The sequence below is a fragment of the Arvicanthis niloticus genome, chromosome 1, assembly GCF_011762505.2.
Source record: "Arvicanthis niloticus isolate mArvNil1 chromosome 1, mArvNil1.pat.X, whole genome shotgun sequence".
In the NCBI taxonomy this organism is placed as follows: domain Eukaryota; kingdom Metazoa; phylum Chordata; class Mammalia; order Rodentia; family Muridae; genus Arvicanthis; species Arvicanthis niloticus.
This window is the reverse complement of record NC_047658.1, coordinates 150,167,397-150,189,741: the sequence shown is the minus strand read 5'-3', so window position 1 is coordinate 150,189,741 and position 22,345 is coordinate 150,167,397. Positions and strand designations below refer to the sequence as shown.

Genomic DNA, 22,345 nt, shown 5'->3' with positions numbered 1-22,345 from the left:
CTGTATTAATTCTCTGTTGCTGTGACAAAACACAGTGACCAAGGCAAATGTATTTTAAAACACGACTAAACTGTGAAAAAATTAAGGAAAGGATTGCCTTATTGTTTATACTCATATAGTACAGTACAAAAGAAGTGCTGGCTTCAAAACTCTATGCGTCTTGATACTAAGCTAACATGGGAGAAAAGAACAAACAATGAGTGTTTCTTATGTGCCTGGTGCTTTAGTATACCATTTAGCAAGAAACTGTGGTTTAGTTTTTATTCCTGACTCAGGAATGAGAGGTAAGATTCAAAAAGTTAGTGTTCTTCTGATTACATTATGAGGTAAGAAACAATCCGTGGCATGTCTGCTTGCCCACAAGTACTGTCCTTTGTACAACCAACCAAAGTATCTTAAAGATGTCAACTTGACCTGGAAGGTGAGGCGCTGGATGTTCAGTCTTTTAAACGACCGGAATTCATTATTAAATCTCAAGGAATTCATTCACCTCTTAGAGACTTTGTTAATTTGTTTAGATAAAAGAGAGATAACAGGACAATTTTTATTTATGGAGGATTAGACTGTCCAAGCGTGGGAGAGGATCAGGCCAAAACACTAAATTACACTTCTTTGTATATATGATACAGAGTATATATGATACAGAGTCTAGAAACTTATTTTGCCTTTCTTGTGTCTTGTGTATAGGTGTTTTCCCTGTATGTAAGTCTGTGTGTCACATGCATGCTATATGTCCACATAGGCCAGAGGAAGGCCTTGGATCTCCAGAACTTTAGTTACAGATGGCTGTAAGTCATCATGTGGTTGCTGAGAACTGAACCGGCTCCTTCCGAAAAGCACCCAGTACTCTAAACTGCTGCTGTCACTCAAGCTTGTTATTTCATTTTTTGAGACAAGGTCTTAGTTTGTAGCCTGAGCTAGTCTCAAATCCTGGTACCCCAGTCTCCTAAGTGCTGGGATTACTGGCTGGCCCTAGGGACTTTTAAATCCTGCCTTCCAGGTCTGGGGAGTTAACAATTTAAATAACTTTATTATTTACCATGACCACTGTATTGTCCTTAAAGTAATGTGATTTTCTGACCTTGACTGGTTCATCCCTCTTTAGACAACCTAGTGGCCATTTGACCCCCAGAGGTTACTGTATTGATGTCAAAGTTAATGTAGACAACTGAGTGACATAGTATACTGCAGCCCAAAATTCCTGCCTCAAGCTATCCTCCTGCCTCAGCGTCTCCAGCAGTGTGAATTAGAGGCATATATCATTGTACCTGGCCCCAGGATGACGTTCACTTCCAAATTACCACTGTTGAATGTACTTTCTTTCTGAGCTCTGGCTGGCCTTAGCTGTGGCCATCACCATGTCACCCAGCACTTTGAGTCCCTGCCCTCCCTTCAGATATAGATTTTTGGTTCCTATATTGTTAGCACCATTTTTCATTGCAGCTACTGGAAGATCCAGAGAAGTCTAGAATTCCATACTAAAAGACACACCATGTCTTTGCCTCAACTTGGATGACAGATTGTAAGAGAAAGAAAAATAGTCGGAGTTTGGGAATTCTTATGCTGTGACCTTTCATCCATCCCAGAGAAACAAAGCCAATGAGTGAGTACTCAGCAGAAAGAAAAACCGAAAGAAATAGAAAAGCAAAACAGTCTTCTTTCATAGTAAGTTACTGACGATATTAAGTGAAAGAACATGAGACTATAACATAATAGAATAAAAATTTTTATTTTACAAAACAAAAGGCAAAAAAGTGACACTAAATTGACCCCGAAGCAAACTCTGATTTCATACCCTGCAGATGAACTTTGCTAGTTCAATGAAAATGACTAAGCCTCTCTTTGCCGAAAAAGCAAGGACTAAATTTACCCATGATGACAGACAGCAATGACTACCAAAGAAAGTGACTGCATTACTGTTCCAATGTCTTTTTCTTCTTGGAAACATTCACGGCCACGTGGAACGTTAGTGCTGTGTCAGAGATTGTCCGTCCAACTTCTACCTTCACACTGTAATATCCATGTCTCTCAGACAAGTTTAACTAAACTAGGACATCCTTGGCAATAGCATTCAAAGTCCTTACTTTTGTCACATCTGTTACCTTTAGAGAATATTCTGAATGAGCAAGTGAAGCTCCCATTGCAACAGAGGAATTTCTGCAATAAGAATAACAAAAAACAGAGAGTTAATCATAGCGTTGTTAAATACACCCTTCTACTGGCACTTCGCTTTGTATACTAAGTAATTCATGACTCAGAATACGGGAAGGTCAAGGATGCTGGACCACCATAGCGTACAATTTCTATTAATTAATTACTTGAAAAGTCTAGTAGCTAAATCTACCAGGCAAGAGGTTGGATTTTATAGCTGAAAATGTATATACTAAGGGTCTTCCTTTTTTATATTGTACCCCCTCAAGTAGTAAATCAGATGATGATTCAAGTTCAGTTGTAGGAATCCTTTGCAATATTGAAAAACACCACACAGTAGACTAAAGTCCTTAATGAGGATAAAATTTCAAAACAACTGCAAGTAGAGAGCAAAGGTAAAGGAAGACTATTTACCACAGGAGAGATAAAAATGGTATTGAGGCTGCCATGTATCAATGATTAACTTTGTGAAAGGAAAGCGTACAGGATGTGTACATGTGAGCATCTGACTCACTGGATTAGTTGATTTAATTATTATGTTGAATTAATCTATTAAGTGCTTTAGTTCAGTAATGCTTTAATTAGGAAATCATTGAATGAACAATGTCTCTCTTAGTAGACTCACAGACTAGATATAACCTTACCAATGGTGAGGGCTAGCAAGACCAAGCAAAGACTGTATAAAGTTTTACTTATATTCTAAAGTCACTGCTTATTTCTGGTAGAACAACCATCTTAGGAATAGTTTTCAATTGAAAAACAAATCGTAATCTTACTAATCACAGTATTCCACTATTTAATAATGGCATTAGTTAAGGTTTTCTTAATTAAGATTAATTTCATCCTCTCCTGTATATAAAAAAAGAATGTATTTGTACCGAAACTTCATTCCTGAGTCTCTAGAAGATCGGGCAGAACAGTGGAATTCTGTGGCGCCAGAGCCTTCGAGGATCCTTTGCAGATTTTTATCTGTTATTCCACCTCCTGTTATAAGGAAAAAAAGAATACATTAAATGGGACAGAATATCACATAAAATTTAAATATAGATAAATCTTTATTCTACATAAACTCTTCACTCTAATTTTTTTCACTGACTCAAGAATTACCACCTCTAAGCTAAAGTGGGATCAGAAAAACAAGACCTGTCAATGGAAATTTGAGTCTTTAATTTTTAAAGAAAAAAATGTCAAACCACAAAATATAAAATTGTTATTTTCATAGAAAATTATCAAACTGCTCTGGGGAGTGATGGGAGCTACACTTGCTTCCAAAAGGCTGAGAATATGAAGACTGCACTCAACACTGGCAGTCACCACCATTTCTAAATGCACTCATCTGCCTTTCTTCTTTTTTAAGGACAGGAATCATGCATGGGGACTGAGGACTGTAAAGAAGTGATATTTAAGCTTTGGGGTGGGGTTGGTGGAGACCAGGTGAGAGTTCCTAGAGTACCAGGGGGTCTGCACGGACTGGAGAAGAAATTACAGGTATTCCAAACACGTGGAACAAACAGCGCGTGCATGGGTCAGTGATGGGTGTGAGGGAGGCCAGAGGGAGAGATGTGTTTGAAGTACAGGTGCGACTGTGCAAAACCATGAGGACCAGGTTAAGGACCTTGGAATTTGTCCTGCGATGCCAGTGGATACTCTGGAATAAAAAGTGGCTAGTTCCCACACCAGCTTGAAGATTACTGTGGCTGCAGTGGAGGAAAGCAGGTAGGGCCACCCTTTCATCTGCCGGGGCCTCACTGAGCTGCTTTTCTATTGCATTCTTCCTAATCAAGCTGGTCCCTGCTCACCGGTCAATCACGTATGATGTTCTTCTATCAAGAGTTCTTTATGTGGTCTTGAAGGAGTCTAACAAGTGGACGTGTACGTAACTGCTATCTGTTTATAGCTATTCAGTGCATGCTATTACAAACTTATTTGTATTCTTTGCCTTACTGTATACAGACACAAATTTCAAACTATATGATCAATAAAAAACTGTGTGATGAAAGTGTGAAAAAATTCATGGACATGCTAAATGAAAAAACAAAACAAGAGTCAGGACAGTGAAGACCGATCAGGAGAAAGGGGTGAATACAATAGATAGTGTCTTCGCACACTGAACAGAATAGTATGATTCCAAGGATATTAGGAAGATTTTGAGACAAAAAAAATATGTGAGAACCACTGTTCTGTAGCTTTAAAACTACTCTGTAAAGAATGGCAAATTTCGTATATTTGACAGACACACTGGAGAGTCTGTCATATGAATCCCGTGTCAACGTAGTTTGGTTAAAAAAAATTAATTAAAAAGGTACACATGGAGAACAGGAAGAAGAAAACAAGACCTATGCTACAGATGCTGGAGAACTGTAAGGACACAGAGCTTGCAATGGAATCTCAACTCACTCACTGATTTTTGCCACAGTGCTATGCATTACTATCCTTGGATTTAAAAAAAAACTATGTGGGCCAGGAAAATCATTCAGAACTTCATAATTGCTTTCCCCTCAACTTAAGCAAAATCATGCACATGGAAAGGTGAAGACCGGTTTGAGGAAGAGGCTACAAAAGCATCGGAAACTTATGTTCAACAGAGAACCTGTAATGTTTCGCTGACTCAGGGGTGAGAGCCCACTGACTGTACTGGAAATGAATAAGCAAACTATTTACAGCTTGTACATCCAAGATTAACTTTTGTTTCATTTCACTGAAGAATCTAATTTTACTTTATTTAAACCACATAGCCAAGTACTTTAAGATGGCATTTATCTTGATAATCTTTAATATATTTGTAACAGTCATAGTCTGAACTGATACCAATAATTATAAATATGAAATTATTTATCTTTCTATTCTGATATAGAAGATGTATTGAAAACATTTTAAGATGGTATTAGTTAGCACTTAGTACTTTAAGCTATGTTTTAAGTATACTTTTTCAGACTCATTAACTTGGCTTTTTGTGGTGGTTGTTGCTGGTGCTACAGTCATATTGCTGAGCCCTTAAGAACACCATGCCACAGGGGCACGTGTTCCACTATGTTTATTGCAGCCTTGTTTGTGATAGCCAGAAGCTGGAAACAACCCAGATGTCCCATGACAGAAGAATTGATACAGAAAATGTGGTTCATTTACATAATGGAATACTACTCAGCTATTAAGAACAAGGACATCCTGGGTTTTGCAGGCAAATGGATGGAACTAGAAAATATCATCCTAAGTGAGGTTACTCAGACTCAAAAGGACATGCATGGTATGTGCTCAGTAATAAGTGGATATTAGACAAAAAAAAAAAAAAAAAAAAGTACAGAATACCCAAGATACAGTCCACAGAACTCAAAAAGGTCAATAAGCTGAAGGGCCCAAGTGAGGACACCTCAGTCACACTGGGGAGAAGAAAGCAATCACAAGTGGAAAAGGAGGGAGGGACCTGGGAGGGAAAGTGGACAGGGTGGGGGTGGGGGAGAAGAGGGGAACCTGATCTGGTATTGGCTGAAGAAAAAGGACAGAAGCGCTGAGGGCCAGCAGAAAGAATGGAAACAGGCAACCTCGGGAGGTAGGAGGTTGGGGGACACTCCAGAATGCACCAGAGAGACTGGAGGTGAGAGACTCTCAGGACTCAGAGGGAGGGGGACCTTAGATGAATTGCCCACAGTAGGGAGAGGGAACTTGTAGAGCCCACCTCCAATAGAAAGACAAGGCATCAAGTAAGGGAGGGGGTTGCCATCCCACAGTCAAAACTCTGACCCACGATTGTTCCTGTCTGAAAGAACTGCAGGGATGGAAATGGAGAGGAGCCTGAGGAAAAAAAAGTCCAGCGACAGGGCCAAAATGGAATCCAGCTCAAGGAGAGGCCTAAAGACTTGACACTATTACTGAGGCTATGGGGCGCTCACAAAAAGGGACCTATCATGACTGCCCTCCAAAAGACCCAACAAGCAGCTCAAAGAGTCAGATGCAGATATTTGCACCCAACAGCAGCTGCTGACCCCTGTGGTTGAATTAGGAAAAAGCTGGAAGAAGCTGAGGAGGAGGGCGGCCCTGCAGGAGGACCAGCAGTCTCAATTACTGGACCACCAGCCAGGCAGCATACACAGCTGATATGAGGCCCCCAACACATATACAACAGAGGACTGCCAGGTCTAGGTTCAGTCAGAGAAGATGCACCTAACCCTCAAGAGACTGGAGGCCCCATGGAGTTTAGAGGTCTGGAGGGTGTGGGGTGGGTGGTGGGCACATCCTCGTGGAGACAGGGGGTGGGGAGGAGGTATGGGATGTGGAACAGCTGGAGGGTGGACAGGGAGAGGAATAAAATCTGGTGTGATAAATAAATAAATAAATAAATAAATAAATAAATGATTTTTTAAAAAAAGAAATGGAAAGAGTAAGTCAGGCATTGTGGCGAATGTCTCTAATCCCAGCACCTGAGGCTGGAGCAGAATGATCTCAAATTTGACCAGCCTGAACTACATAACAAGACCCTGTCTAAAATATAATAATGAAACAACACAACAAAAAGAACACAGGCAGACAAATCAGATCTAGATTAGAATTCTGGGCTTTCCTATCCTACCTGTAAAACGCCCTGTGATCTTACGGAAATTATTTAAATCTGCTGAGTCTGAACTGATTCTGGTGGAAATTCTCTGAGCATTTTAAATGTAGGCTTGCCAGCTATGGCCTGTTCATGTTGAGCGGTGCTCCTCCTAGCCCTACTTTCCTTTGAACCTATCATGGAGTTGGATTTTGATACGTGACACAGGAGTATGGCTGACAGGACGTCCCATTTACTCAGGCACACTGCCTACACGTGGCTGTATCACGGGACTGCCGCACTGAGCTGGCTTTGCCTCGCTGAGGTAAACACCCGAGTTCCTATTCCACACGTGAGACAGCAAACATCAAGCACCTCCTCCTTCGCTCCCTCGGAGCCGACCTCTGTGAGAACATTCTCTTCAGTCCCGGCAGAGACCTCGTGCTCAAGCACTTTAATCAGCCTATGTATTTTTATCTCTGAGTGCCGTGTTCTAACATTTTTTTTTCCTTTGCTTTCTTGACTCATTTACTCTTCCAAAACTTTATTTTCAGTGCTATAGAAAAAAACAGAGAGATAAATACCTGGCATTACCACAATCCTGCCTTTTGCCTGAAAAGGAGGGGAAAAAGTAAATTTTAGTATCTTTCTCTCAACTGAGATTAATGAATATATTAAAAATTTTAAGTTACTGCTAATGTTTAACTTTTTAATAGCTCTTCTCTCTCTCTCTCTCTCTCTCTCTCTCTCTCTCTCTCTCTCTCTCTCTCTCTCTCTCAATGGTATTGAGCAAAATAGATGTTCAGCATCATAATTTTTTCCAGAAAGATTTTTATTGTATTTCTTTAAAAATGTATAAGGTTAGCCAGGGAGTGGTGGCGCACACCTTTAATCCCAGCACCTGGGAGGCAGAGGTAGGCGGATTTCTGAGTTCAAGGCCAGTCTGATCTACAGAGTGAGTTCCAAGACAGCAAGGGCTACACAGAGAAAGCCTATCTTAAAAAAACCAAACCAAAAAAGTATAGTGTTGTAAACACAAAGAATAAGTGGGAAAATATGCTTTATAGTCATACCACTTTAAGAAAAATCTTATCAGGCAGTGGTGGCGCATGCCTTTAATCCTAGCGCTTGGGGGGCAGAGGCAGGCAGATTTCTGAGTTCAAGGGTAGCCTGGTCTACAGAGTGAGTTACAGGACAACCAGGACTACACAGAGAAACCCTGTCTCTAAAAACAAAACAAAACAAAACAAAACAAAACAAAACAAAACAAAACAAAACAAAACGAAAAGAAAAAAAAAGAAAAAGAAAAAAAAGAAAAAAAATCTTATTAAAAAAATCACAGAAACTTTGAGTTTGTGGTACGTAGTAGGCTAAAAATAGTTACATCTAAGTAAGCTTTTAGCAGAAAAGACAACATAACATAATTATGTATTTACAATGAATGGAGGAAGTGGGAAGGTGGGGATCCACTATGTCTTACCTCACTAACTAAATATCAACAAAATAAAGCCAAAAGTTCATTAACTGAGACTGTAAGAATTAATCTAATTTCTGATAATTTTGGAAGTAGAGACAAATTATAAAATTATCATATTGCCTATCTATTCAGTAAAGTCTATTTATAGTTCCAGAGAATCATTTGTTCCCATAATTGCGCTTCTCAAGCCTCCTCCTCGCCTATTAAATCCATATGCAAGCCCCTAATTCTAAATATTTCTTTGAGCTACATTTCTTTGCTAACACACAGGCACAGGAATATACAGTCATATATGTGTTCTTTGTTGGGTTTTATATGCCTCAGGAACTAAACATAAGAGGGAAGAGAAAAAATCTATCTCATTGGCATGGTGAACAAGACTAAGTTCCTACTTGCATGGAACTTACATATTAAAGGAAGACAGATAACATACAAACATATAAATATGTATTGGGGCTAAATCTGACAATCTGAGTTTAATTCCTAAGTGCGCGCGCACACACACACACACAAATGTAAAAAGATTATTTTTAAAAAGCAATCTCTGACCACTCTACAAATCTAGTTCACTAGAAGAACCAGGAGATAACATTACCTTCTAGGTGATAGATGAAAAAAATGTAAAAGAACATGAGTCTTAGGCTATATGTTCAGATGACAACTATAAATTTTACAGGGTCCCTGCATACACATGGGTCGACAGTAAACAGATGTGCTGTAAAACTAGACAATGCCAGTGACAGAGGAAAGGTAACATTTGCTGTCTTAACTTGACCTGAAGTGCCTTGGTTATTTAAAACACTCATGCAGTAAATAAATAAGAATCATATAAATATACCATTAGCTTTGCTTTTCTTCCACAATCATAGGCAGTAATACTCGTTTTTATAAACTAGCTGAGTAATACAATGTCTAGTGTCACCACAACCATCTTAAGCAGTAAAGAAAAAAGGGGCTGTACCTGGTCTATGAGTTGCTTTATTAGAGGCAGTCCTTCCAGTGCTGAGCTGTCACATCCACTGGTCAAAACGCGCTCAAACCCTAAGGTTAGGAGGGTCTCCAGAGCAGCCATTGGGTCATGAACCATATCAAAGGCTAAAATAAGTAAAACTGATTTGAATTTTGAACAGAAGTCTCTAATTCAATAGTTTCTAAAATGTAGCATATATATATATATATATATATATATATATATATATATACACATGCACACACTTTTATATATAATAATGGTATGCTAAATTTATACTGGCTTACAATAGACAATTATGAGATACTCATAATTTTGTAAGTCAGGCTGGCATTTGAAATTAGTCAAGGAAAAGCACTTAAAGCACAGAAGCCAGAATGCTGCAAATCAGTTTCTCCTTTCTTTTCTTTTTAAGACAGGGTCTCATCATGTAGCTATAATTAGCCTGGAGCTCACTATGTAGACCAGGCTGGCCTCAAACTCAGAGATCCATCTGCCTCTACCTAATTTAGGGTTCCAGGATTAAGGACGTGTGACACCATGCCTGCTTTAATAGCTTTTTGGTTTGTTTGTTTATTCCTAAGAGTTCTTTTTATTTTCGAAGAGTCAGAGTTGGCCAGTATAGAAGTCTACACACCACTGGTGATATGCATGGTTGTTTTATCAGCACATATTTCAATAGGTGCATTTACTTAGATGAGATATGAGATGACAGGTTTTAAATTGTCAGTAATCATAAATATTTCTCTTTGGAATATTCTTAATTTACCTTAAGGAAGTACTAATATATACAGGCAGCACGCAGACATGCCGAGGCTGTATGTGTGGCAGGTGAACGGTGACATCTGGAGAAGTACTCTAAGGCTCCCGACAAACTGCACTGCTTACAGTGAGACATTATACTCACTTGTCTTAGGAGAAACCTGACCTCACATCCATATGTCCTGAGTAATAGTTTGTCCTAAATCATTTGCCTGATATTCTCAAGACCATACACGAGGTTTCACTTGCATTCTACTACGATACATCCCCTCTCAAATCAGGCATGGAGGCACAAGCTTGTAATTCTGGCACTCAGGAGGATAAGGCAGGGAGGATAAGGCAGGAGGATTTCAAGTTCACAGGAGGGAAGAAAGGAGAGATGAAAGGAGGTAAACAGAGGGGGAGGGGTAGGACTTCTCTCTTCAGCACACGAAGGAAGTGGCCTAGGAAGCTTGAAGCAGAAAAACTACCGCTTTGGAGCTCAGCACTATGACGTAATCCAAGAGTTCTAATTTGCGGTGATAAGGTGCTCTGAGTCCTCTGGGACAGACTCCCTTTCTCCCTGCCCCCCTTTTTTGCACAAGGGCAGCTAACGTTTACAGAGGCTTCCCTATTTGGTGCCATCACTTCTCAACATGGCTACACTGCCTTCTTAACACACAATGAAAAAGCTGAAGTTCAGACAAACTACACTGCATAAAGTGAAACTTATACTCACCCACTAATATGTCTATACATTGTGAAAATATTTTTGTTAAGACTTATTGAAGAAAGAGAAAGAATAAATTTGGAGTCACCTTTTAGTTTAAAATTTTTAAAATATACTCTATGTGACTGGTTTACTTCTTAAAACTATTAAGCATGAGCCTAGAAAGATGTCTCAGCAGTTAAGAGCACTGGCTGCTGTTTCAGGGGTCCTGAGTTCAATTCCCAGCAACCACATGGTGCTCATGACCATTGATAATGAAATCTGATGCCCTCTTCTGGTGTATAGATGTACATGTAAACAATACATGTAGACAGATCCTCATATATATAAATATATAAATCTTAAAACTAAGCATAACAAAATTTAAACTATTTTTTCAGATAATGTTCACTAATTTTAAAATATTTTTCACCAGGCGGTAGTGGCGCACGCCTTTAATCCCAGCACTTGGGAGGCAGAGAGAGAGGCAGTTTGGATTTCTGAGTTCGAGGCCAGCCTGGTCTACACAGTGAGGGCTACATAGAGAAACCCTGTCTGGAAAAACCAAAAAAAAAAAAAAAAAAAAAAAAAAAAAAAAAAAAAAAAAAAAGAGAGAGAGAGAGAATAAATAAATGTTGTTGTCGAATTGAGTCAGGAAAATTTACTTCAACATAAAAATATTTTTCATTTTTGAAAGATTTTTTGGTGTGCGTGGCCTCAAGATGCTGACAACCTAAAGTCTTTTAGTTATTTCCATTTTATAAGAAGCACTGCTAATACCAAATCAAGGCAATAGTTTCTGTAGTGTCATACATTTCAAAAGTAACAAATATCTTAACTTCTATAAATGGAGACAAATGTCAGCAATTCAGTTAAGCCTATTTAAAAGAAGAAAAACATTTAACAATTTCTCAAGTATATCAATGTTTTGACTAAAGATTTCTTTCTTTTCATGTGCAACAGTAGAGTCTTCTAAATACTAGTGACACTTGTCCCTCTACTTTACCAAAGCTTAGTAAGATTTAGCCAAAGTACATGGGAACTGCAACTATTAGCATCTATCTCTTCATAAAAACGACTGACTCTTGATCACATATCTACTTCTCCCCATGAAAAGTCTCTATTTGATAAAAATGACCTCACTGCTAGCTCTAGAAGTGGTTTTGCCTGGCATAAGCCAGGCGGTACACTTCATTTCAGTAGCCATGGAGATTTATTCCATTTAGGGTCTAAGACAATCTAGTAGAAAATAAATCTCAGGATTGCTTGGACACACGTACTTACAGACCATGTCTATTAACTTCTGAAGTGCCTGCTCCCACTACCTTCTTAACAACATTTCAGGATGGACCATTCAAGTTTCCCAGACACTACACACCGTCTCTAAGTCTGTAACTTTTCTTCCCAGGAACTAAGATTCTAACTAGTGTCACTGAAACATTATAGAACAGTGTTCATTACAAAGGTTGTGCCGTCTGGTAAAATTTGACACCATTTAACAGACCTACAAACAGAAATGACTCACCTCTGTGGAAAGTGACTGGCAGAGGACGGCAAAGAGCTAGAAGAGAAAGTCATCCAACAACATGAAGAGGCTGACAACTAAATGCAGAATTCTCCTTCTGGGCTAAAGCTTTTTTTATACTGTCTTCTGCTAAGACAGTGAACTAAAATAATAACAAAATGGCAACCATGGCAGCCTTATAAACTCACAAGTCCTATCTTTTCACTAAGCTCTGACTTTTATCTAAAATATAGCTAGCTACACCTTAGGGGCACCAAACAAAAATTATACAAACTGTAAAGACAACATTACATCTATTACTTACTGCTCTGAGGATCTTCAAGGAAAACGTTGGCCTCATAATGTAGGTAGTCTGCATCTGTCCTATCCACCTTCTCCCTCATCACTGACTACGACAACTTCTCAAGCTTTGGTGCACTGGTTAATGTAATCAATGTAAGTTTCTCTTAAACTCCGTAAGAGTTGTCTCTGATCTACAGCACTAAGGAGTGCTGAGATTGCTTTGCCACATGTACACTCTACCAGAAATACACCTAAACAACTTCTTTTTAAGAAGGTGAGTTTACGTGTCTGAAGGTATAACTGAAAAACCTCTTTTGAGATGTTTTTTTCTCTATCAGGAACGTGCATGTGCATGCGCACTCGCTGTGTGTTTTACACCTCAGATATAAACTCTTACCTACAAGAGACAAGCATAGCTCTTTGTCAATGTGTCCATCTTCAGTCAATGCCCCAAATACCAAACCATCAGCACCATAAAGCTTGGCAAGACGAATGTCAGCCTTCATCACCTCCACTTCACGATCTGAATATAAAAAATCACCTCCACGTGGTCGAATCATCACAAAAACTGGAATCTGAACACTCTGTTTTACTACTTGAAGAATACCTTTAGGAACAAAAGCAGATTAACATTCAACTGTTAGATAAAAGGCCTGGAGAAGTTATTAAAATATTATTGGTCACATATGGTTATTCTTGTGTATTATTTCCAAAGGAAAAGAGTTGACAGAGAAAATTGGAAATGAGAATAGAAAGGGAAGGTGGCCTGTGGGGAATGGAGGAAAGCTTGAGTGGGTGTGTAAAGAATGGACAAAGTGCTGAGTGACCTGATTAGACCCTCGGACTGTCAAAGCCTTCCTCTGCATAAGGCATGGCAAACCATGCCTCTGATACTGAGGTATGAGTGTGTTTAAATGACTAGCCAGTGTGTGCAAAAACTAGCAACTGCAGCTTCCTCCTCCCCGATGACTGCAACCTAAGACTGAGACCACATCCTGAGACTAGCTAACTCCTCTACCTGTGCTGTATAACAGACATGCTAAGGCTCCGGGTAGTTGCATAGGCAGTACCACTCCATCAGAGTAAGTGTGACCCACTTCTCTGTATGTTTGAGTGTGTGTATATGTCTTTGCTTCATTTTCTCCTTGCCTGAGGAAAGTCTCTAGGACCAAGCAATGCAGGATGCAGTGCAGGCCAATGAAAAAAAAAACAGTGTTTATGATAAAAGGTTAAGTAACAGGACAGTCAATGGCTGAAGAACAAGTAGGAAAGACTGACAATACTGTGACTTAAAAAGCACTTGTCAGTTGATACAACAAAAACTATTTACCTTTCAATTTTTTGACGTTTGAGAACAAAAATATGTTTAAAACTTTTGATGATGTCATTTATAACCATAAGCATTTCTAATTGGTATCATACTCATCAAATACTTAACATTAAATAGTCAGTTGTTCCAAGCTCTGTATGAGAAATTTGGTGGAAAAAAAAAAAAAAAGATACTTACCCATGCTGGGTGTGGTTCCTCCCTCCAGTAAACCAGAACATAATTCAATCCGACCAGCACCTGTGATAGACACATTTTAACAATCTGACAAAACAAGTTGTTTATCTAAATATGAAAAGAGCCTGAGAATTTAACTAAAAGAAATCAGAGAAAAATACTTTAAATCTCAGTTGTACTCTATGATACTCATTGTGTTACTGATAGCCAAATTAAGAGTTAATTCAAGTTAAGCAAGTTCTCTTAAAATTTGTATTAAAGAGTTGCCATGTACAGGGAAGAAAGGCAGTATTAGACAGAAAAATGTTAACTCTCACCCAATTAGAAATTAACATCAACTTTTCAAAACATTCCTCATTACTCAGAGCTTTAAAAAGCAAAATAGTTACTTTGGAGTAGCTATCAAGGTAATTTTGAGATGAAGGGAATGTTGATAGAGAAAGAACTATCAGAATATTGGGGTCGTGTAAAAAGGTCTCAGCAACAAGGCTCTCACAAGCCAAAGACAGGACATTTTAATCATCAATAAACAAAATAACTATGATAGATTAAAACACATATGTCTAAATCTAGTTTTATAATGGTGAAACAACTCGTTGGAAGACAGCAAACAAATGTGTTATTCTGAAAATCAGTGTCCAGCAAATTTGAAAACATGTAAATACTTGCTCCCTATCAAAGAGACTTTAGCTGACCCATGATGGACCATCAGTTAAAAACTACAGGTGAAGAACTCTGAGTGAATCTGTGAGGGAGTTTCCAGAGAAGTTTCACTGAGGAGGAAACATCCACATTGTATGTGGATAGCACAATTTCATGGGCTAGAGTTCCAAACCAAAACCAGAAAGGAGAGGAAGCCAACTGAATACCAGCCTTGTCTGCTTCCTGACTACAGATACAATGTAACCGGCTGTCTCAAGCTCTGCTGCCACGCCTTCAGTGACAAGATGGGTTGTATCACTTCAAACTGTGAGCCAAACTAAACTCTTCTTTATGTTTGTCTGGTAATAAGTCACAGGAACAAGAAAAGCAACTAATAGAAAACTGAATGACGAACAGATGGGATGGTAGGATTTCCACTGCTGTGATGAAGCATCATGTACAAAAGCAACTCAGGAAAGACAAACTTCTAAGTCCATCACTAAGGGCAGGCAGGGCAGGCACTAGAGAAGTCATGGAGGACTATTTACTGGCTTGATGAGCCTGTTTTCTTACAGCACTCAGAGCCATCAGGCCAGGGGTGGGACTGCCCAGTGGCCCTCTTATATTGATCATCAATCAAGAAAATGCACCACAGGCTTGCCCATAGGCCAATCTGATGGGGATATTTTATTCTGAGGTTCCTTTTTCCCAAATGATACAACTAGCCAGCACATGGGGGTTTATATGTTATAACTAATTCACTTATGTTTGAGAATGTTCCTTAATTAAAAATAAACGGTGGAGGTGCAGCTTAGTAGTATGCTTGACCAACATACACAGGACCCTGGGTTTTACCCCCTAGTACTGCCACAAAATAAGTTAGAATTATTTTTCTGATCCTTAGATGGAAATGTTTATTCTTCTCACAAAAACAAACTCAGAATACAAAACAACACCTTTGGTAAAAAGATAGTAAGTCTAAACCATTGTTAATTTTCATTCTTAATCAAGGCTGGGGATTGAATGTAGGGCACCCAACATGCTACAAGTGCTTTGCCACTGAGCCACATGCTCAGACCCCCAAAGATAGCTTTCAAAATTTTAAATTTGTGTCAAGTTCAATAAAATAAGCATGTTAATCAGTTAGCAGGATCATAGACACTTGACTTGAAGTGTGACCTGCTTGGGTAAAGGAGAGATTAGACAGTTATTTTCCAATCAATTTTTGGTTTTGCTTTACTTTCTGAAGCAAGATCTCTCTATTTAGCTCAAGCTGGCTTCAAACTTTCAACTGTCCTGCCACAAGCCCTCCAGGCTGGGACTGTAAACACTTGCTACCACACCAAGCTCTTTCTGAAAGGACTGTTACTATGCAAGAGATGACAAGGCTTTTTTTTTTTTTTTTTTTTTTTTTTTTTTTTTTTTTTTTTTTTTTTTAAATGGAATCTCAATAGCTCAAATGGACTTCATGGTGACCCTTTTGCTGTAGCCTCCCGTGGTTAGCTTAGCAAGGGCTTTTGAGGTCAGTTCATAGGATTCATTTTCAGACTCTCTAGTTTCCCTTACCTCCTCTTTCTGCATTCACAGCGGACTCCACCGAATCTACACACACTTCCATAAGAAATCCATTTCCTGCTCCTAAAATATATGAACAGAAATTCTTGAAGAAACCAGCAATTCATACAAATCTTCCATAAATACTTCAGGCCTTTACTTGGTGGCACTTGCCTTTAATCCCAGCACTTGGGAGGCAGAGGCAGGTGAACCAGCAATTCATACAAATCTTCCATAAATACTTCAGGCCTTTACTTGGTGGCACTCGCCTTTAATCCCAGCACTTGGGAGGCAGAGGCAGGTGGATTTCTGAGTTCAAGGCCAGCCTGATCTACAGAGTGAGTTCCAGGACAGCCAGGGCTACACGGAGAAACCCTGTCTCGAAAAACAAAAACAAAAAACAAAACAAAACAAAACAAAAAAAAACCTTCATAATTTTGCTGCCCAAATTCACATGTGCAGTAGAAGAATAAACAGATGCACTATGACCCATCGTGTGGTAAAATAGCATTCGTTACAACCGGCATCTCTAGACTGTGAAATAGATATATAGACATACACAAAAGAAACCAAATGGAAACCATCTTTGGTACACAGTAAATGTAAACTAATTTTCCTAATGCACAGACCTCATCCCTGTGTTCCAGCTCCAACTCTCAGAATGTTTCTCGATGCTAGCAGTTATAAGGGATAGATATTTAAAAATAAGAATTGAATTTCAAATCCTGGTTTCACTATTTTATTTGCTGTATGACCCTAGACAAGTTACTTAAGTTTTCTATAAAACAAGAGTAGGTTTCAATTCCTACATCCGGGTAATGAACATTGAGATAACTTACATAAAGAGTATCATACTAAGCATTCAAAAACATTCAATATTAATGTCACATGATTTCCTCTTTATGACTCATTCTCTTCGATCTCCATCTTTGTCAATGATTATACTATCTCAGTTGAAAAAATCCTTCTAGTTTCATCTTCAAATGCTAATCTTTTCCAAGGATCAGACCAAGTCATATTTCCATGTTTTTCTCCCAAAGTAGAAAAGAAGTTCTACTTCTTTTGAACTCCAATAACTTGAATTAGATATTTCTCACTAGATCCCTGGTTTCACTTCTTATTTATGAGATAAATATCTGGTCGTTATGGTTGACATGAAGTTCCTTAATAAGGTCATTATAAGAATTCCTTCTATTCACCTCTCAGAAAGCAGAGGACCTACTGTGCTAACAAGTCAGTCAAATATACAGTAAAACTTGAATTACAAATTATTATGTTGATACTAACAAGTGTGTTGTTAGCAGCTTTGGGGTTCTCCTGCAAATTAAATGTATAACTCATTTTTAATTAACAGTTTAAACATTGGAGCCTGGAAAATGGCTCAGTGGGTAAAGCTATTTAACTGTGCAAGTCTGACAACCTGAGTTCATCCCCTGAGTGTATTTAAAGTTGGAAGGAGAGAACTAACTCACAAAGTTGTCCTCTGACCTCCACTATGGCACATGTACCCACCCTCCTACAAAAATGGCCAACAAAATTTTAAAGTATTTAATTCATACTTCAGGTACTGATCTCGGTAAGAACAATCACCATATTCTAATAGTGGTTACTACTAGGCAATGAATTTGGAATTATTTTTGCTTTTCTATATTGCTTGATTTTTTTCTACCTGATACTGCTTTTATGATAAAAGATGAGAGAAACAAAAAAAATCTGTCACCTCCTAATACCAAGTTGCAATAGTCATTTATTTAATAAAAGACTATCAGTTCCATAGATTAGGACTCAAACATTAACCTATGTTCTTAAACAACAATATACTAACTCTACAGATCTGGTAACAGTCCCACTAGTGGGGCTGATGATGCTGAAAAAGTTTTTTTGTAGGGATCAAAAAAGACATTTGAAGCAGTAGTGCTCAAAGTAAGATACTCCAGATGGCTTTGGGGACTCCGAGTCTGTGTTGGTATTTGTCTTTTCTCTTTTAGCCTCTTGGGAGTGGAATGTAGCTTCAGGACACTATTAAACACACAGATGCAGGTATGAGAATCCAACCTACATCTTCCATTAAGCGAGAAATTAAAGAGATTTGCAAAATACACAGCATTGCCACTTTCGCTGTTTTGTTTAGGGATATTTATCCTTCATAAGAGTTATTTGTGTTGACATATAATAGGCAATTATGGCTATTTTCTAATTTATCAATCAACACTTTTTTTTTTTTTTTTTAAGGAAGACAAGTCCTGGTTTTGAGAACCAAGAGTTCACCGAAGAGAAGGAAGAGAAGAAAACTGTCGAATTCCTGTCTGCCATGATAGCCAACCAGTCCTGGACAACTCCCGCAGGAAGCAACGAGTCATCTGTAACCCAATGGCTGTGGAAACCCACTTGCCACCCTGCGGTCGCAGCTACAGATGGTAGAGCTGTCGCCACACTTTTATTATCTAACAGGGAGCCAAGGAGGCGGATGGGTATGGTGCCCTCTTGTGGCCCTCGAGGAGCTGAGGGAATGCGTGACTGCCCAGGATCCCGGAGCAGCGAGGAAACTCGACCGCGGGAAAGCCTGACAGGCCGGGAGCACCCCGGGGTCCACCGGCCAACCACCCCTGCCCCGCCACCTTCCGCACCCGCCTTCCCCGACGATATCCACGCCTGTTTCCGCTCGCAAGAAGCCCCCTTCTTCATGTTTCCCGCGTTCCTCCCTCGCTCGCCTTCGGTTTCCACTGGGTCCCCGCGGCTGCGCGAGCCACCGAGGAGGCGCGTCCCCGACGCCCGCGCCCCGCAGCCCCCGTAGAGTCCTATGCGCACGCGCAGTGGCCAGCCTCACGCTCCGGACGCCTGACCCGGAAGTGTTTGTCCTTTAGGTAGAGGAGAAGCGGACCGCAGATCGCTGGGGCGTTCCGGCAGAGGCGCTGTACTGTCAGTATGCAACGGTTGCTCCTTCCGCCCCTGAAGGCCTTGATGGGGAGCCGCAGTGTCGGGCCCCTGGTCTCTAGGCTGGCTTCCAGAACACAGGTACCCACTCCAGCTGGCTCCGATCACGGAAGCCGGGCTGGGATAAAAAAGGCCAGGGTAAAGTAAAGGGACCGCCCTGCAAGTCCTAATCTCTTTCACATTTCATGACACATTTCCTTGTGTCCAGACACTTCCCTGAATGAGGATCCGGAAATATTGCCTAGTGTTGTGTATTACTGGCCAATTTATTTAGCGTTTAAGTTTTAATTTCCTTTTCTGTAGAATAGAACTACTTATTACACAAGGTGTTTGTAAGGATTAAAATTTTAAATATACATCAATATCAGTATATTTTATCAGTAAATATACTGATAAAAGCTCAGTAATTTTTTTCCCCACATTTGGTTTTTGCTAAAAGCCGCCAAGCAGTCAGGAACTCCTGTGCAACCCCATTCTACAGAGAAGGGAATTGAGGTTTATTTTAAGTTGCTTGTCTAAGAAACCCAGTTAATTAGAATTAGGAAACTGAACATACATATTTTTACACCTAGTGTTAGAATCAAGAGGACATGTATTCTCTTATCTGTAATCACTAGTAAAAGGTGAAAGATTTTTATGATGTGAAGAGAAACCAGAGAATTTTAGAGATTATCGTTATGTTATGATCCTGAAAAAATAATGCCCACATAGTGCCTGCCCTGAAGGAGTTAGTTCATTCAATTGTTAGTTCATGTGATAAATATGTATTAGGTTCTGCTATGTAAGGGACCAGTACTACAAACCAAGGGAATAAGAGGAAGACTGACTAGAACCTGTCATGCAGAGCTCCCAGCTTAGTGGGACATAGGGGCAGATTACCTGATACATGACAGTGTGCTAAGGGTTGTGGTAAGGGAGGTATTTTGTGCTGTGATACTGATCTGTTCTAAGACCCAGAAAAGTTTGGGGAGTAACGATGCCAGCCCAGACCTCCAGTGGGTCTGGCATTATGTCAGGCATTGATGGAAGTGTGTGGGAGGGGATAGCACACTTAGAGACTGGGAACCCAGTAGGAAAGGGTTCCAGTGGTCCAGATGAGAGGCAGTGTTTAACCAGAGCGGTAGCTGTGAGATGCAGCCTTATGGGGTACTTTACTCCAGTTAAATTGAGACTAAATGTTGGTAGCAGATTCTTCAGTTATAATATTCTGTCTTGCTCTGTAGTGTGGTGGCAGCTATGGCAGCAGGCGTCCTCTGAGGCCAGGGCAGTACAGCACCATCACTGAAGTGGCTTTGCAATCTGGAAAAGGGACAGTGGCCCTTCCTTCGAGGGCAGCCGAGCGGGCAGTGGGCCGATGGCTCCTGGTGTGCAGTGGAACAGTGGCTGGAGCAGTTATTCTTGGAGGAGTGACAAGGTGAGTGTTTACTCTTGCTGAATCAGCTTATCAGTGGAAAAAGGAAGCCTTGGGCATCGTCTAGCTCGCTGGAGTCACAGATGGAAAAACTGATAGCTTGCTGTGTCTTAGAACAGGTTGGTGTTTTATTAGTAGGTCTTTCATTATCAGGACCAGTTTTCAGTCTTAACTGGTAGCTGGGCGTTGTTTCTCTATATGTTTACCTTTACAGTGTTCAGATTTATTTGAACTTTCTCCTCTGCAGTTTGTTTGCTTAAACACATAAGATCATACATATATCACAATCACTTCATATATCTCTTAGGTTGTCTTTATATCTGTAAACAGAGACTTTATGGATTTAGGCTTTCCCTTCCCCCAGCATCTTTTGTTTGTTTTTGGTATTATTGAACAAAGCCAAGACATTTGTCCTGTGGCTACTCAAAGTAACCATGGACTATCTGGTGATGGTTAACATATCCTTTGTCCTGTAAATGAGTAGTTGCTTATTAGATTCAGATTGGGAATGAGGGGACAAAATACTGCCTAAGTGTTGGGGCATTCATCCTGGGATCTGTTGGGGACTTCAGCTGTCTTGATTATCGTTGCCTGAATCCATTATTTCATGAGAGTTCCAAAATGGTAATATTTTTATTGTCATTACCCCAGGAGACAGTCTTTATAGGAAACACAAAATACTTGATTCATTGTCTTCATTTACTAATTTTCAAAATAATGAATCTGTTCCAAGATCCTCCAAAGGCTACAAGTAAAGGATTTGTGTTCATATATTTAAATACATTAGATAGATCCAGTCCACTGTGGGGATTGTGTTAATAGTTTGCTTAAAATCTCCCAGCTTAGCTGGTGAGAATCTCTTGAAATTGGTTCCAGCACCTTCTGACAAGCCCTTTGATAGCATCTTTGCTTTCTGGTATGATAAGGTTTTGCGGGCTTATCTTGTATGTTTCTTATGCTGGCCTTTAGTTTAAAAAACCTGATTCCTTTTGGTGAAGATAGGTTGTGTGCATGTGCATATGCATCTGCACACATGTAGAGGTCAGAGGATGACTTCATTCCTGGGTGCCTCTCTCATTTATTATTTATTTGAGAGCCAGGGCCTACTATTGACCTTGAACTTGCTGAATAGACCATTGAGTTCCAAGGAGCGGTTTGTCTCTACCTGGCCAGCCTGGGATTACAAGTGTGTGCTATTGTGTCTGTCTTTTCTTTTTTTTAAACAGAGGTTCTGGGGCTTGTGTCCAGGCAAGCCCTTCACTGGATGGGCTGTGACTCCAGCCCCTGCTTTCTGATTTTTACCACGTGTGTGTGTTTATCATCATGGTCATTGCGTCCCTGTTTCATAGGCTGTTATGGGAAATTGCAACAAATTGAAATGATACTATCTTGAACATATATTTCTGTAACAAGTCTCTTTTCCTGTATGGGGAAGGTTAGTTTTAGCTGGTATTATATAGAGCTCAATGGTTGAACAAATGCTGTTTATACATTTAATACATATTCCTTTAATCTAAGCATTGTTTTTGCCTATAAAGAGATGCAAGTAAAAGAATTAAGTGGGACCCAGTCATGGGGGCACAGGCCTGCGATCTCAGCACCTGGGAAGTAAGAGGCAGGCCTAGGCTACCTCAGAGACTCTGTTTCGGGAAGAAGAAGAAAAGAAATCAACAAACAATAGTTGGAAGGGGGTGGTTGAATAATAGAGTTGCGAGAATAAAATCAAAGTGTAAGGAATTAAGAGCTGGGGTTATAGGGCCTGGTTTGTGGAAGAACCTGGATTCCACATCCAGCAATACAAACAGGAAAGGGAGAGGAAAGGACTTCATACCCATGGGTTAAGTTCAGATCCACTTGTTACTGTCAACTGTTTATGAATAACTTAGAAACATAACACTTGAGAATTTATTTCTTATCCCA

General features: G+C 39.8%; 2 protein-coding genes across 4 annotated transcripts in view; one reads left to right on the top strand and one right to left on the bottom strand.

Moving 5' to 3' along the window:
• Positions 1-1,710: 1,710 nt before the first annotated feature.
• On the bottom strand, positions 1,711-18,922 carry Cutc (cutC copper transporter). 3 transcript variants are annotated; one of them, XM_076921905.1, is made up of 10 exons: positions 18,708-18,866; positions 16,255-16,455; positions 16,093-16,164; positions 13,888-13,947; positions 12,778-12,987; positions 12,099-12,134; positions 9,115-9,248; positions 7,261-7,288; positions 3,030-3,135; positions 1,711-2,157 (listed from the first exon to the last, which is right to left on the bottom strand). In XM_076921905.1, the coding sequence occupies exons 2-10, from the start codon at positions 16,301-16,303 to the stop codon at positions 2,043-2,045; spliced, it is 810 nt and encodes a 269-aa protein (XP_076778020.1). In that variant the 5' UTR covers positions 16,304-16,455; positions 18,708-18,866; the 3' UTR covers positions 1,711-2,042. The 3 variants fall into 3 exon arrangements, with proteins under 3 accessions (XP_076778020.1, XP_034356656.1, XP_034356664.1); XM_034500765.2 differs by lacking the exon at positions 16,255-16,455 and having other exon boundaries at positions 18,708-18,901; XM_034500773.2 differs by lacking the exons at positions 12,099-12,134; positions 16,255-16,455 and having other exon boundaries at positions 18,708-18,922.
• Cox15 (cytochrome c oxidase assembly factor COX15) overlaps positions 18,922-22,345 on the top strand; it is a 17,383-nt gene continuing 13,959 nt past the window's right edge. The window contains exons 1-2 of the mRNA XM_034500752.2: positions 18,922-19,095; positions 20,238-20,428. Coding sequence (XP_034356643.1) covers positions 19,006-19,095; positions 20,238-20,428 — 281 coding nt within the window. The 5' untranslated portion in view covers positions 18,922-19,005. The remainder of the gene's footprint in view (positions 19,096-20,237; positions 20,429-22,345) is intronic.